The 14,922-nt window shown below is 35.5% G+C and overlaps 1 protein-coding gene across 1 annotated transcript; it reads left to right on the top strand.

The window, feature by feature from the left end:
- The first annotated feature begins 1,163 nt into the window (after positions 1 to 1,163).
- Positions 1,164 to 13,675, top strand: LOC114495100 (small ubiquitin-related modifier 2-like). The gene is made up of 3 exons (XM_028510249.2): positions 1,164 to 1,171; positions 13,239 to 13,477; positions 13,535 to 13,675. The coding sequence occupies exons 1-3, from the start codon at positions 1,164 to 1,166 to the stop codon at positions 13,609 to 13,611; spliced, it is 324 nt and encodes a 107-aa protein (XP_028366050.1). The 3' UTR covers positions 13,612 to 13,675.
- Positions 13,676 to 14,922: the final 1,247 nt, after the last annotated feature.

Here is a 14,922-nt window from a genome sequence, read left to right as displayed (position 1 = left end):
AACCAATCTCCCATGGATAGTGAGAGACAATTGTAGTTAGTTTTGGGGAGATTCTAAAGTTATATGAAGATTTTCAACTGCACTGGATGAAGGGCATGGACAGTACCCCTAACCCCTACATTGTTCAAGGGTCAACTGTATTGCAACCGACAAAGACTCATTGGCCAAACTCTATACAGGCTCCTCAGAGCCTGACTAGGCTCCATCCTTGGGCATGTCTTCAAGATCACAGTTTTGGCAAGAATCCTGCAGAGTCAGTTTAGCCAGAGTCTCTATCTTGACATATAAACAATTTCTTATCCTCACTATCCCCTAGGTGATATCTCACCGTCTTGGCATACCTTTGGAAAGAATCCTGTCAAGATGGTTTAATCAGAAACCCCCTTTTAATCTGGATGTTTCCTGTTAGTAATTTTTCATCTGCCTCTTCCCACACCAACCCTGGTTTTTGCTTATAAATCCACATTTTTCCTTGCTAAATTAGGAATTGAGCCCAGATCTATAATGAGGTCTCTTTTCCCATACTGTAATAATTCCTAATTAAAATCCACCTGTATCACTTTATTCTCTGCCTAGCTCTGTTGTTTTTCAGAACACATGTCAATTATTTTCTTAAAAAGGCAATGCAGTGGGATTACATAGAGGTATTATCTAAGCAGCTGCTACTTTAAAAATGAGAAAATAATTCTGTCAACAAGGTGCTCTAATTTAGACTGGGCACCTATAGAGACTACCTCAGAGAAGATGACATTTAAGATGAGACCTGACTGATAAAATGGAGCCAGCTATGCTAAAATTGAGGAGATGGATATTCACAGCAGATAGGCATGGCTACTACAAAAGTCTAAGGGAGAAACACATTTAACATGTTGAGGGGAAAAAATAAAGCATGTGTATGTAGCTGGTAAGGTGGAGAGAATAGGAAATGAGAGCAGAGATGTAAGCAGAGGGCAGATAATCTACTCTTGTTAGGGCAGAGAGCAGGAATTTTCTTTAAGTACTAGGGTACTTAAGGGGCTTACATGGGGACTTGACAACTGGATGCTGGGTTGAGAATGGATTAAGGAGGGTGATGATAGAAGCTTGATATCCACTTAGGTGAGTATTGTCATAGTTTGCAGTGAGAGGTAATGGTGACTTGGATTGGGGTGTTGCTAGTAAAGATGGGAAGGTAAGTAGACAGATTTAGGACACATTTTGGAGATTGAGGTCACGTGACTTGTAACAGTTTGGATACAAGAAGCGGAGGATGAAGGGGACACCTGGGTTTTAGGCTTACACAGTGGCATGGACTGTCGTGGGTGAAGTAACACTGTACAAGGAGTCGTTTTGGAAGGAAGGCGGTGTGTTAAGTTTGAGATGCCTGTGGACATCTAGCAGAGATATCAAATAGACATTGGCGGATATATCTGGAGTTTAAGGGGAAGATTTGAGAATCATCAACAAACTAATGGCATTTCATGCTGTTAGAATGAGTCATTGTATGATCTAGGGAGACATACAGAGAACAAAAGGGACCTGAGACCAAGCTCTGGGACACACCAAAGTTAGATAAGAAAGAGGAGCCAATCAAGAAGACAAAGAAGGAATGTCTACTAAGAGTAGAACAAAGGCAAGAAAATGTGTTGTCATAGAAACCAAAGAAGAACATTTTTTAAGAAGGGAGAAGGGCTCAGCTATGTGAGCATTGTTGATGAAGATGATATGCTTGGATCTGGCAGTATAGAACTCTCCAGCAACTCACAGGAGTTGTGTCAGTGGAGTGGTAAGACCAGAATCCTTATGGAAGAGTTTGAGAGAAAAATAGAAGAGCCATTGACAATATTTAAGTTTTTCAAGAAATTAGGCTCTGAAGTGGAGCAGAATAATGGAACATGATGTTCTTTTTTTTTTTAAATTATTGACTTTCTCCTATTTCTTTTTTTTTAAAGATTTTATTTATTTATTTTAGAGACAGAAGGGGGGGGAGAGAGAGAGAGAGAGAGAGAGAGAGAGAAACATCAATGTGCGGTTGCTGGGGGTTATGGCCTGCAACCCAGGCATGTACCCTGGCTGGGAATTGAACCTGGGACACTTTGGTTCCCAGCCCGCGCTGGAACATGATGTTCTTGAAAAGGAGTACGGCAGTGATGTTTTCCACTCCAAATGGAGATACAAAGGTATGTTTGTAGGCTGATATAAATGAGTTGAGAGGGAAGAGACTGAGGACCATATGGGTGCCAGGTAATTGCAGGAGTAATGTTCTTAAGAAGCAGGAGGGAATGGTGGAGGAATCTAGAATGAATATGGAACACTTGGTCTCCAACAGGCCCTACCATAATATCCAAGAACAGGATCTGCAAGACAGTGATTATACTGATGGTTCATACTGAAGATTGCTTGGTGTTTTCATCTTTATAGAGCAAATGTATGAGCCAGGTAAACTCTTGTATTCAGCCCATCAGAATTAAAACTCTTAAAATACAGTAACAGTGTATGCAATACTATCACCAGGAAGTATCTTTTCTGAGTTCTTTATAAGTGGGCCCTTTTTTTGCTTGATAAAAAAATTACCATAAGACTCTTGTTTTTGTAATTTCTCTAAGTGCCATTTGTATGTATTTGCTTAAAATTTTTGTATTACATAGAATTTTTTGTAAATTCTCCTTTGTTTAGTCAACACATTCCGAAATATTTTCTAAATTTCAGTTAAACTGGTGTATTGATTTTCTAGGAGTTTAACATCTTGTATTTTATATTTAGGTACAATCCATTTTGAGTTAATTTTTGTGAAGGTGTAATATCTGTGTCTAGATTCTTTTCTTTCCCCCTTTGGCATGTGGATGTCCATTTGTTCCAGCAGCATTCATTGAAAAGAGTATCCTCTTCCTTGTATAGTCTTTGCTCCTTTGTCAAAATTCAGTTACTATATTTATGTGTGTTTATTTCTGGGCTTTCTATCCTGTACCATTGATATACTTGTCTGTTCCTTTTCTAATACCACACTGTCTTGATTACTGGAGCTTTCAAGTAAGTCTTAAAGTCGGGTAGTGTCAGTCTGCTCACTTTATCTTCTCCTCCAATGTTATGTTGGCTAGATTGGGTCTTCTGCTTCTCCATGTGTAAGTTTAGAATGGGATTGTCAACAACCACAATAGCTTTCTGGGATTTAGATTGGTGTGTGTGTGTGTGTGTGTGTGTGTGTAAGTTTAATTCTCAGAATCTGGAATGTGTCCTGCTGGAATTACACACAAAGTGAAAAAGTGACCAGCAAACACAAAGATTTTGAAGTGAAGTAAAAGTGAGTGATCAGAAGCAGGCCAGGGCTGGCAAAGGTCATGCTGATTTCCCATATAGGTTTATAAGCCTCATGCTACCCTTGTTCTAGCTCTAATAACAAGTCAGATGATTACACTTGTGTATAATTTTACCACTTCACAACTTAATTCATACCATTGAAATTTTACTACCTCTCTCTCACCAAAAAAATCTGCAACCAGGAAAAAAATAGAATAAATTCAACTCTCTCTTTCACCACTTTTCCATATCTCCATTAACCGTCATTAAATATTTAAGCAAAACCAAAAAGCAGTGATTGGAATGATTACAATGCTACTTGGTAAATGAGAGAAAGAGAGCAGTGTACTTGTGCAGATTTAAGAGCAAGCAAAATTGTATTTCCAATAAAAACTTTTGCTTTGTAGACTATTTTGATATGCCACAGAATAAATAATTATGTTGAAAGAGTGTCAATAAAATTAAAGGAGACAAGAAGGAGGTGCCTGTCATAAAGCCAGAACTGAAAACTTCTTTTGAAGCTGTAAAATATCATTAATCTTTGAGTGAAGTGAAAACAATCCTCCCTCTATTCTCACATAGACAGCTGCTAATAGTTAGGTAGTTTCAGGAAAAAAAATATTTTGACATGGAAAATGCTAGTGCATTTGGGCATGGGCAACTATGTCTAGAATCCAAACTGATTCAACCAATAAAATATTTTTAAAAAATGAATCTCATTAAAAATATTTCATGAACTCTCTTCAATAGTAGCTATAATGATTTTTTCTTAATCATTTATGTACCATATTAACAAATTTATAATCAAATTCTCCTTACTCATTTAAAAATTATGACTGGTATCAAAGAAATGATCACTTATATCACAAAGTTTTTTTCTTGTTTTACTTTGTCAGCATCCCCATATGAGTGTGTTAAATTCAGTAGAGCTACTGTTTAAACACCAAATACCACTTATGGTCTATGCAGTCGCACTGTTAGCTTATATATTTCTATTTTTGTATATGGCCGCTGATTTAAGTGAAAACTTTGCCAAAATTAATGAGTCAAGTCCGTGAGCACATGCTCATTTTTATGGTTTCCCCAAGTGAACCTGAATCATGGATTTCACTTTCCCAGCTCAGCTAGACTCAACAAGCTTTTACTTTTATAATTAAGGCATAGGTCATTGCTTTGGGCAGGAACTGATTCCAATGGAGCTCAAGAGAACTATTAATCTATTCCTGTTGGACATTGTTTGGTCTTCGGTCTTTTTCATCACGTTAACACAGATGAACACATTACAGAGTCATGTTCTAAAAAGGCTAGGTTTGCTCTTCAGACACACTTGGAATGGCACTGTTTCTTAAAGGAGACATCACCCTTTTTTTGAATCATTATAAAAGTGGACAAGATAATATACAATTATTTACTGTCTTTGTTTTTAGCTCTCAGAGCTAGACTAATGAGATTTTGGAATTTCTTACATTTACTTACTAGCAAATCAACATTTTTTGAGTTCCTAATGCATACAGAATTCAGCAAATTGATAGCCACTTTTCAAATGTATTAATCACATTTGGAACAGTATTATAAAGCTTCTTTTTTAGCTAATTACTCAAAAAGGGTAATAAACATAAAACATCTAATTATGTGCCTATTACAAAATATGTATTCAATAAATTATAGTAATTATTATTGTTAATAAAAACCTTGTTTTATTTGTCATCAAAACAGTTTCCACTGCCAAAGAACTGACTATGATGTTTTCATAAATTTTTTTCTTTTTCTTTTTCTTTCTTTCTTTCTTTTCTTTTTTTTTTTGCTTAATCCCTTCACCCTTTTCACCCAGTGCCCCTTCTCCCAAAGCCCTTCCCTCTGACAGTTTTCAGCCTGGTGCCTGTATCTATGAGTCTGTTTCTATTTTGTTCAGTAGTTTATTTTGTTAATTGGATTCACATATAAGTGAAATCATATGGTATTTGTCTTTCTCTGGCTTCTTTCTTTTTTAAAATACTTTATTTATTTATTTATTTATTTATTTTTAGAGAGGGAAGGAAAAGAGAGAGAGAGGAAGAAACAGCAATGTGTGGTTGCTGGGGGTCATGGCCTGCAACCCAGGCATGTGCCCTGACTGGGAATCGAACCTGTGACACTTTGGTTCGCAGCCTGCACTCAATCCACTGAGCTACACCAGCCAGGGCTCTCTGGCTTATTTCACTTAGCATAATCCTCTCCAAGTCCATCCATGCTGTCACAAAAGGTAAGATTTCTTTCTTTTTTACCACAAAGTACTATCCCATTGTGCAAATGTACCATCGCTTTTTTACCCACTCATTTTTTACCCGTGATGGGCACTTTGGCTGCTTCCAAACCTTGGCTGTTGTAAGCAACACTGCAGTGAACATGGTAGTGCATGTATTCTTTCAAATTAGTGTCTTTGTTTTCTTCAGATAAATTCCCAGAAGTCAAATCAGTGGGTCATAAGGCAGTTCCATTTTAATTTTTTGAGGTAGCTCTATACTGCTTTCTACAGCAGCTGCACCAGTCTGCATTCCTACCAACAGAGTTCCCTTTTCTCCACAACTTTGCCAGCGGTTGCTGTTTATTGATTTATTGACAGGTGTAAAGTGATATCTCATTGTGGTTTTAATTTGCATTTCTTTAATGATTAGTGATGTTGAGCATCTTTTCATATGTCTATTGGTCATCTCTATGTCCTCTTTGGAGAAGTGTCTATTCAACTCATTTGCTCACTTTTTCATTTTATTGTAAGGGTTGTTTGTTTGGTGTTGAGTTGTGTAAGTTTTTTACAAACTTTGGATATTAACCCCTTATCAGATGTATCACCTGTGGCATGTTCTCCCATTCAGTGGGCTGTATTTTCATTTTGTTGATGGTTTCCTTTTCTGGGCAAAAACTTCCATGAGATACCACTTCACACTGGTGAGAATGGCCATTATGAACAAATCAACAAATAACAAGTGCTGGCAAAGCTGTGGAGAAAAGGGACCCCCTAGTACACTGTTGGTTGGAATGCAGACTGGTAAAGCCTCTGTCAAAAACACTATGGAATTACCTCAAAAACCTAAAAATGGAACTGCCTTTTGACCCTGTAATTCCACTACTGGGATTATACCCTAAGAATCCTGAAACACCAATTCAAAAAAACCTATGCACCCCAATGTTCATAGCAGCACAAGTGTTGGAAGCAACCTAAGTGCCCATCAGTAAAGGAGTGGATCAAAAAAACTGTGGTACATCTACACAATGGAATACTACACAGCAGAAAGAATGAAGGAGCTCCTACCCTTCACAAGAGCCTGGATGGATCTGGAGAGCATTATGCTAAGTCAAATAAGCCAGGCCGTGAGAGACAAATACTATATGATCTCACCTGTAAGCGGAACTTAATCAACAAAACAAACAAGCAAGCAAAATATAATCAAAGACATTGAAATAAAGAACAAACTGACAGTAACCAGATGGGGAGGGCAGAAGGGATGATGGGAAATAGGGGAAGGGTTGTCTAGGAACATATATGAAAAACACATGGACAAAGCCAACAGGGGAAGGACTGAGGGTGGGAGGTGGGGATTGGTGGTGCAAGTGCGGAGCAGTGGGTAGAAAATGGAGACAACTGTATTTGAGCAACAATAAAAAAGAAAAAGAAAAAGAATGAGGAAAAAATGTTTTTGTTTGACGTAGTCCAAATTGTTTATTTTTCCTTTTGTTTTCCTTGCCCGAGGAAATGTATCTGAAAAATTACTGGTATGAGAAATGTTTGAGAGTTTATGGTCTGTGTTGTCTGCTAGGATTTTTATGGTTTTTAGTCTAACATTTAAGTCTTTATTCCAGTTTGAGTTTATTCTTGTGTATGGTGTAAGAATGTGGTCTAGTTTCTTTTGTTGTTGTTGTTGTTGGCAGTTATTTGTCCAATTTTCTAACATCATTCACTGAATACACTGTTCTTACGCCACTGTCTGTTTTTGCCTCCTCTGTCAAGGATTAATTGACCATAAAGGTGGGTTTATTTCTGGGCTCTCTATTCTGTTCCATTGATCTATGTGTCTGTTTTTATGCTAGTACCATGGTGTTTTGATTATTATGGGCTTAAAGTATAGTTTAATATCAGGTAGCATAATTCCTCCAACTTTGTTTTTCTTTTTCAGAATTGCTTTGGCTATTAGAATCTTTTGTGGTTTCATATAAATTTTTGAAATTTTTCTTCTGGTCCTGTGAAATATGCCATTAGTATCTTGGTAGGAATTGTACTGATGTTAATTTTTCTTATTCATGAACACAGCATATGCTTCCACTTATTAGTATCTTCTTCAATTTCTTCATTGTTTTATAATTTTCCAAGTATAGGTCTTTTAACACTTAGTTAAATGTATTCTCAGGTATTTTATTCTTTTTGAAGCAATTGTGAATGGGAATGTTCCCTTAGTTTCCCTTCCCTTCACAGGGAAGTTAACTCTTCCCTGTGAATGGAGAGTTAAATGATTGGTGTATAGAATTGCAACTGATTTCTGGATATTAACTTTGTATTCTGTTACTTTACTGAATTCATTTATGAGTTCTAGCAGTTTTTGGTAGAATCTTTGGGGTTTCTTATATACAGTATCATATCTGTAAATAATGAGAGTTTTACTTCTTCTTTTCCAATTTGGATGCCTTTTATTCCTTCTTGTCATCTGATGTGACTAGGACTTTTAGTACTATGTTGAATAAGAATTGTAAAAGTAGACATCTCTGTGTTGCCCCTGATTTTTAGGGAAACACTTTTAGTATTTTCCCATTGAGTATGATGTTGGCTGTGGGTTTGTAATATATGGCCTTTATTACATTCATCAGTGTTCCCTCTATTCCCACTTTGCTGACAGTTTTTATCATAAATGGGTGCTGGATTTTATCAAATGCCTTTTCTGCATCTATTGATAGAATCATGTAATTTATGTATATACCATTCATTTTGTTGATGTGGTGTAACACATTTATTGATTGCAGATATTGTACCAACCTTGCATCCCCAGAATAAATCCCAGTTGATCATGGTATGATCTTTTTAATATATTGCTGGATTTGGTTTGCTAATACTTTGTTGAGGATTTTAGCATCTGTCTTCTTCAGGGATATTGACCTATAATTTTCTTTCTTTGTTGCATCTTTAACTGGTTTTGGAATTAGGATAATGCTGGCTTCATAAAATGAGCTTCAAAGTGTTCCCTCCTCTTGAATTTTTTGAAATAGTTTGGGAAGGAGAGGTTTTAGTTCTTCTTTGAATGTTTGGTATAATTCTCCTTAGAAGTAATCCAGTTCAGGACTTTGTTTTTGTTGGGAATTATTTTATTACTGTTTAATTTCTATAGTTGTAAGTGATCTATTCAGATGTTCTGATTTTTCCAGATTCTGTTTTGGGAGATTTATGTTTCTAGGCATACACCCATTTCTTCCAGATTGTCCAATTTGTTGGCATATAGTTGTTCATAATATTTTCTTAAAACTGTATTTCTTTGGTGTCAGTTGTTACTCTTTCACTTCTGATTTTGATTATTGTTTCTCTCTCTTTTTTCTTGATGAGTCTAGTTAAAGTTTTGTCAATCTTATCTTTTCCAAGAATCAGCTCTTGGTTTCATTGATCTTTTGCATCATTTTATTTTTTAGATTCTATTTTCATTTATTTCTGCTCTGATCTTTATTATTTCCCTTTTTTCTACTCACTTTGGGCTTTGTTTGTTGTTCTTTTTCTAGTTTCTTTAAGTGTAAAGTTAGATTGTTTATGTGGATGTTTGTTTCCGTTTTTTTTGGCTCAGCCTTTTAATTTTTTATTTTTTTTGGCTCAACTTTATTGTTTGTTTCTTGAGGATGGCCGGTAATGCTACAAATTTCTCTCTTAGGACCACTTTCAATGTGTCCCATAGATTTTGGGTTGTTGTGATCTTCTTTTCATTTGTTTTAGGGTATTTTTATTTCTTCCTTGATCTTTGGTTAACCCATTTACTATTTAGTAACATGTTATTTAGCCTCCATGTTTTTGGGTGTTTTCTGTTTTTAATTGTGATTCATTTCTAGTTTCATGCCATTATGGTCAGAGAACATGCTTGACATGATTCCAATCTTAAAATTATTGAGATTTGTTTTGTGTTCTAACATGTGGCCTATCCTAGGAAATGTTCCATGAACTCTTGAAAAGAATGTATATTCTACTGTTTTGGGCTGAAATGCTCTAGAGACATCAGTTAAATCCATCTGACCCAGTGTGTTATTTAAGGCTGCCTTTTCCTTGTTGATTTTGTGTCTGGAAGATCTATCCACTGATGACAATTGGGTGTTAAAATTGAACGCTATGACTTATTACTGTGAATCTCTCCCATTATGTTCATTAAGATATGCTTTATGTATTTAGGTGCTCCTATGTTGGATATAACAAGGGTTATATCCTCTTGTTGGATTTCTCCCTTTATCATTCTGTAGTATCTTTCTTTGTCTCTTACTGTAGCTTTTATTTTAAAGTCGATTTTGTTAGATATAAGTATTGCTGCCCCAGCTTTTTTTCCTTTCCATTTGCATGAAATAGCTCTCTTCATCCCTTTTTAGCTGTGAGTATCCTTCACTCTGAGATAAATCTCTTGTAGATGGCATACATATGGGTCTTCTTTTCTTATTTTAGATATGCTACGTCTTTTAATTGGAGCACTTAAGCCATTTACATTTAAAGTGATTATTTGCAGGTATGTGTTTATTGCCATTTTAATCTTTAAATATGTTTCTCTAGTATTCTTCTTCTTCTTCAAGAAGACTTTTAACATTCCTTGAAATACTGGTTTGGTGGTAACAAACTTCTTTAGCATTTTTTTATCTGGTTCTTTATTTCTGAAGTTTTTTTAATCTGAAGTGCTTTATTTCTCCTTCAATTTTAAATGATAGCCTTGCTGTTTAAAGTAGTCTTGGTTGTAGGTCATTTCTTTTCATCCCTCTGAATAAATATGCCAGTCCCTCCAGGCCTGAAATGTTGCTGTTGAGAAATGAGCTGACAGTCTCATGAGAGTTACTGTAATTTTCAGACTATAGGACGCACCCGCCCTGCCAAATTTGGGAGGAATAATGGTTGTTAATGCTGCTGTTGGGTTCTGTTTACATTTACATTGGTGAAATATTATGTTATTTATGTTATTAAATATTTTACCACATTTTTTTGCTTCAAATTTTTTCCCCTGTTTTCCTCCCCTAAACCTAGGTGCGTCTTATGGTCTGAAAAAAGATACCTTGTAGACAATTACATGTCTTTCTCTTGCTGCTTTTAAGATTCTCTCTTTGTTTTTAATATTTGCCATTTTAATTATGATGTGTCTTGGTGTGGGTGTCTTTGGGTTCATCTTGTTTAGGACTCCCTGAGTTTCCTGAACATATGTGTATGTTCATTCACTAGGTTAGGGAAGGTTTTGGTCATTATTTCTTCAAATAGGTTCTCCATCCTTTGATTGCTCTCTTCTCCTGCTGGTAGCCCTATAATGTGAATGTTGGTATGCATCATGTTGTCCCAAATGTTCCTAAACTACCTTCATTCTTTAAAATATTTTTTTCTTTTTGCTTCTCTGATTGAGTTCTATGCTATCCTGTCTTCCAAATTGCTGATTTGATCCTCTGCTGCATCTAGTCTGTTGTTCATTCTTTCTAGTGAATTCTTCATTTCAGATATTGTATTCCTTATTTCTGACTCTTTTTATGGTCTTTATATCATTGATCATACTGTTGTATTTGTCACTGAGATCCCTGTTCTTCTTACTAAGTTCCTTGAGCATCCTTATAACCATTCTTTTGAACTCTGTATCTGGTAAATTGCTGGCCTCTATTCCATTGAGCTCTTTTTCTGATTTCTCCTGTTCTTTCATTTGGAGCATGTTTTTTTGCCTCCCAATTTTGGCTGCCTCTTTGAGTTTGTTTCTATGCATTAGGTAAACCTGCTATGACTTTCAGTCTTGGTTGGGTGGCCTGATGTAGTAGGTGTTCCGTGGGACCTAGTGGTGCAATCTTCTTAATCACCTGAGCCGGGTGCTCCTGGAGTGTCCCTTTTGTGGGTTATATGGCCCCTCCTGTTGTAACTGAGTATTGCTACTGGCCTGTTCATTCATGGTGTCAACTATAAGGTTGGCTGGCTAACTGTGAGCATCAACGCCAACCATAATGTACAAGTTGCTTGCAGATGCTAACCACACAGAGTGGAAATTATTTCAGCATGGTTTGGTGCCCTGGTGATCTCTCTTTAATGTACTTATATTTTTCCTTTGGTCATATTTCTTTTGTCTACATAATTAAATAGAATTATTTCTGTTATATATTTTCCTTAATGTTCATATGTCAAATAATGATAAGCTAAAATTAATATTCTGGCTTAAATTTTACTACATATTACATAAATACTTGTGAGTTTTTAACTGTGTAATTATAAGTAAATGTATCTGTTTTGGACTTAATGTAAATTTAAAATATAAGAATGTTTTTCATTGTTAGATTTTTCAGATTGAATTGTTAATTAGAATTCTAAAATTAACCTTTTCCATATCATCTGTATCAGTCCTACAATATTATAGCTACAGAAACAATGTGTAAAGAAAAACAGCATTGAATTTGTAGTGAAAATAAATATGGGCCCTTGACGAAGTTCCAGGGGAATTAAGCTGAATGGAATATGGCTTAGCCCCCAGGAGCATATTCTCATGCACCCTGTGAATATGCATCTAATTGCTACATGTCATAAATGCTATTTAAGAGACTTTGAAAATTTAGCCTTATTTTGGTAAAATTGTAATTATAATAACACCTATTCCACATATTATATGGATCATATTAGAAAATAAACTGGATAATGCCTTAAAAATTGTGCTGTATTAGGCAAATGTTTGCTATTATTTCAATCTTTTCCATGTCATTTTAATTGTTTTCATATTTCTGGTTTTAGGATGTCAGGAAAAGAATCCAACAATTCCATCTTTGATTATGGTAGGAAATACTGATTATATTGACCTACAATAAATAAATAAACACCCCAAGTGTGGTAAACCCCCCCATAAGAGAGAACAAAAGGAGAAGACCTAGGGCAGAGTTGGCAGAATTAACTTTTTCGAAATGAGTAAAATTCTCCAGAGTCAAAATGAATAACCTCTTGTTTCTTTGGACAAGTAGATTGGGGTAGACTGGATGGTTTCTGAAACACCCTGAAACCCATTACCATCATGTTCTGGAAGAGGAGGCAAGACTGATAAGAATGTGTAAAAACATGGCATCTTGGCAAGGAAAAGTCCATTGATGTGGCAGTGTGGTGCAGAAATGTTCAACATGTACCAGTCCTACACCTGTGAATTTCATCAAGCAAAATCAAGATAAGTCACACACACACACACACACACACACCTTTTGTCATAGGAATTTTTTCCCCTTGAGCTGTGGAGACATCTAGGATACCAGAAAAAACAAACAAACAAACAAATAAAAAACTTAGCAACTAAAAGTAAAAAATATCTGAGCACAGACATCATTTACCATATACCACATGAAGACAGTTTTCATAATTTGAGTCCCAGCAAATTCCAGACTGTTAGACAAAAATAAAAATAAAAATAAAATTAAAATTAAAATTAAAATTAAAACAAACCCAATAGTCCTCAGAAGAGCAAAATAGATTCCCATGGTTGCTACAGTGTCTACTTTTGAAACTAAAAATTTTTATATAATTTTTGTATAAGTTATAGAAAAACGGGGGAAAACTACTAACAGAAACTAGTTTAAAGTGGGTCTAGGGGTTGAAGTTCTATAAACTTCAAAATAGTACTATAACTATGTTTGAATAATGAAAGAAAATTTGTTTAAATAGTTAATGAAAAATGTCATTTTAATGAGTAAATATTTAGCAACACAAACAGAGAAATAAAAACTCTTCTAGCTTCTTCCACCACTCCTGGTGCTGCTTGTGTGCTCCTTAGGCACGGACCTGGTACCTCTTTTGTGAAGCAGCAGGTGAGGAGACTCCAGGGCTCACCATGGCCAACTAAACATCTCTCTTTAATATGCTTAGAATACATTCCCAAGAAAGAAGTCAAGACTGAGAACAATGATCATGTTAATTTGAAGGTGGCAGGGCAAGATTGTTCTGTTGTGCAGTTTAAGATTAAGAATCCTACACCACTTAGGAAACTAACGAAAGCCTATTGGGAAGAACAGGGTTTGTCAATGAGGCAGATCGAGTTCTGATTAGACAGGAAGCCAATCAATGAAACAGACACACCTGCACAGTTGGAAACGGAGGATGAAGACACAATCGATGTGTTCCAGCAGCAGAGAGGAGGTGTCTACTAAAAAGGGAACACGCTACTTTACTCCAGAACTCTGTTCCTCCAGACCAGGAAGACATTCTCAATTAGAAAAGTGCAGTTTGGTTCCACCACATCTTGATTACTACAATATAGTTTCCTCTATTTTTTCATTTTCCCTTTCTCCATTCTTTCATTGTACACAAAGCAACTGGATGTATGTGCATAAACACTTGCATTTTTAAAATTAAATGGCAATGGTATGTTTTGATCAACATCAAATAAAGATGGGATGGGGAAAAGTACTGGTTCTGGGAAGAAGACACCTAGTTTTTCCACTGGTGGCATGCTCATTCAGCTCTTATCATTATATTCCTGTAAGTTATTTTGCTCTCACAGTTTAACAACAACAAAAAAACAACCAAAAAAAACCACACACAAAAATCCTTGCATACTTTGTTTGATGGGAGGATTTTAATTTTTTTAATTTACCACTGTAAAACCAAGGACAATTTTACAACTTTTTGTGCATAGCTGTTACATGTATGGCCATCTGTCTTTAAGTAAGGGTAAATTTTTCTAAAATAAACGAATCCTAGATAGATTTTAAGATATTTTATAAATATCCTAAAACATATTTTTAAAAGTCAATACAAATTTACAATAATACACTGCAACATATCTGCAACACAAAAGAAACAAGGAAAAGAGGGGTAGAGAAAAAACAGAGATACTGATAAAACAAAAATAACAACAAAATGAAAGGCTTAAAATCTACAGTATAATTTTATTAAATGTAAATGGACTAAACACAAAATAAAAGGCAGAGAATCTGATACTGCATTAAAAAAGCAAGACTCTACTCTGTGCTGCCTATAAGAAACATACTTTCAAAAGGAGGAGATATGGTAAGCACAATAATGCCCCTGATTTGTCTATGTCCTTATCCCTAGAACTTGTGAATGTAATGTTACATGGTATTATTTCAGGTTAAAGGTTGCAAATGCAATAAAGGTTGTTAATCAACTGTTTTTTAATTTTTTCCTTTTTATTAAATTTATTGGGATGACATTGGTTAGCAAAATCATGCAGGTTTCAGGTGCAGAATTCCATAGCACATCATCTATATACTGTATTGTGTGCTCACCACCCCAAATCAACTCTCCCTCTATCACTATTTATCCCCCTGCTAAAAGAGGCATACTTTATTTTATTAATTTATTTTTTTATTGTTGTTCAGTAACAGTTGTCTGCATCCCCCCAGCCCATTGCTCTCCCTTTAAATGCAAGGACACATATAGGTTGAAAGTACAAGGATAGAAAACAATATACATGTAAACCATAAGCAAAAGACAAC

This window comes from Phyllostomus discolor, chromosome 4 (assembly GCF_004126475.2).
Source record: "Phyllostomus discolor isolate MPI-MPIP mPhyDis1 chromosome 4, mPhyDis1.pri.v3, whole genome shotgun sequence".
NCBI classification, from domain to species: Eukaryota; Metazoa; Chordata; class Mammalia; order Chiroptera; family Phyllostomidae; genus Phyllostomus; species Phyllostomus discolor.
Note: the sequence above shows the minus strand (reverse complement) of the source record. Positions and strands in the feature narration are given on the sequence as shown.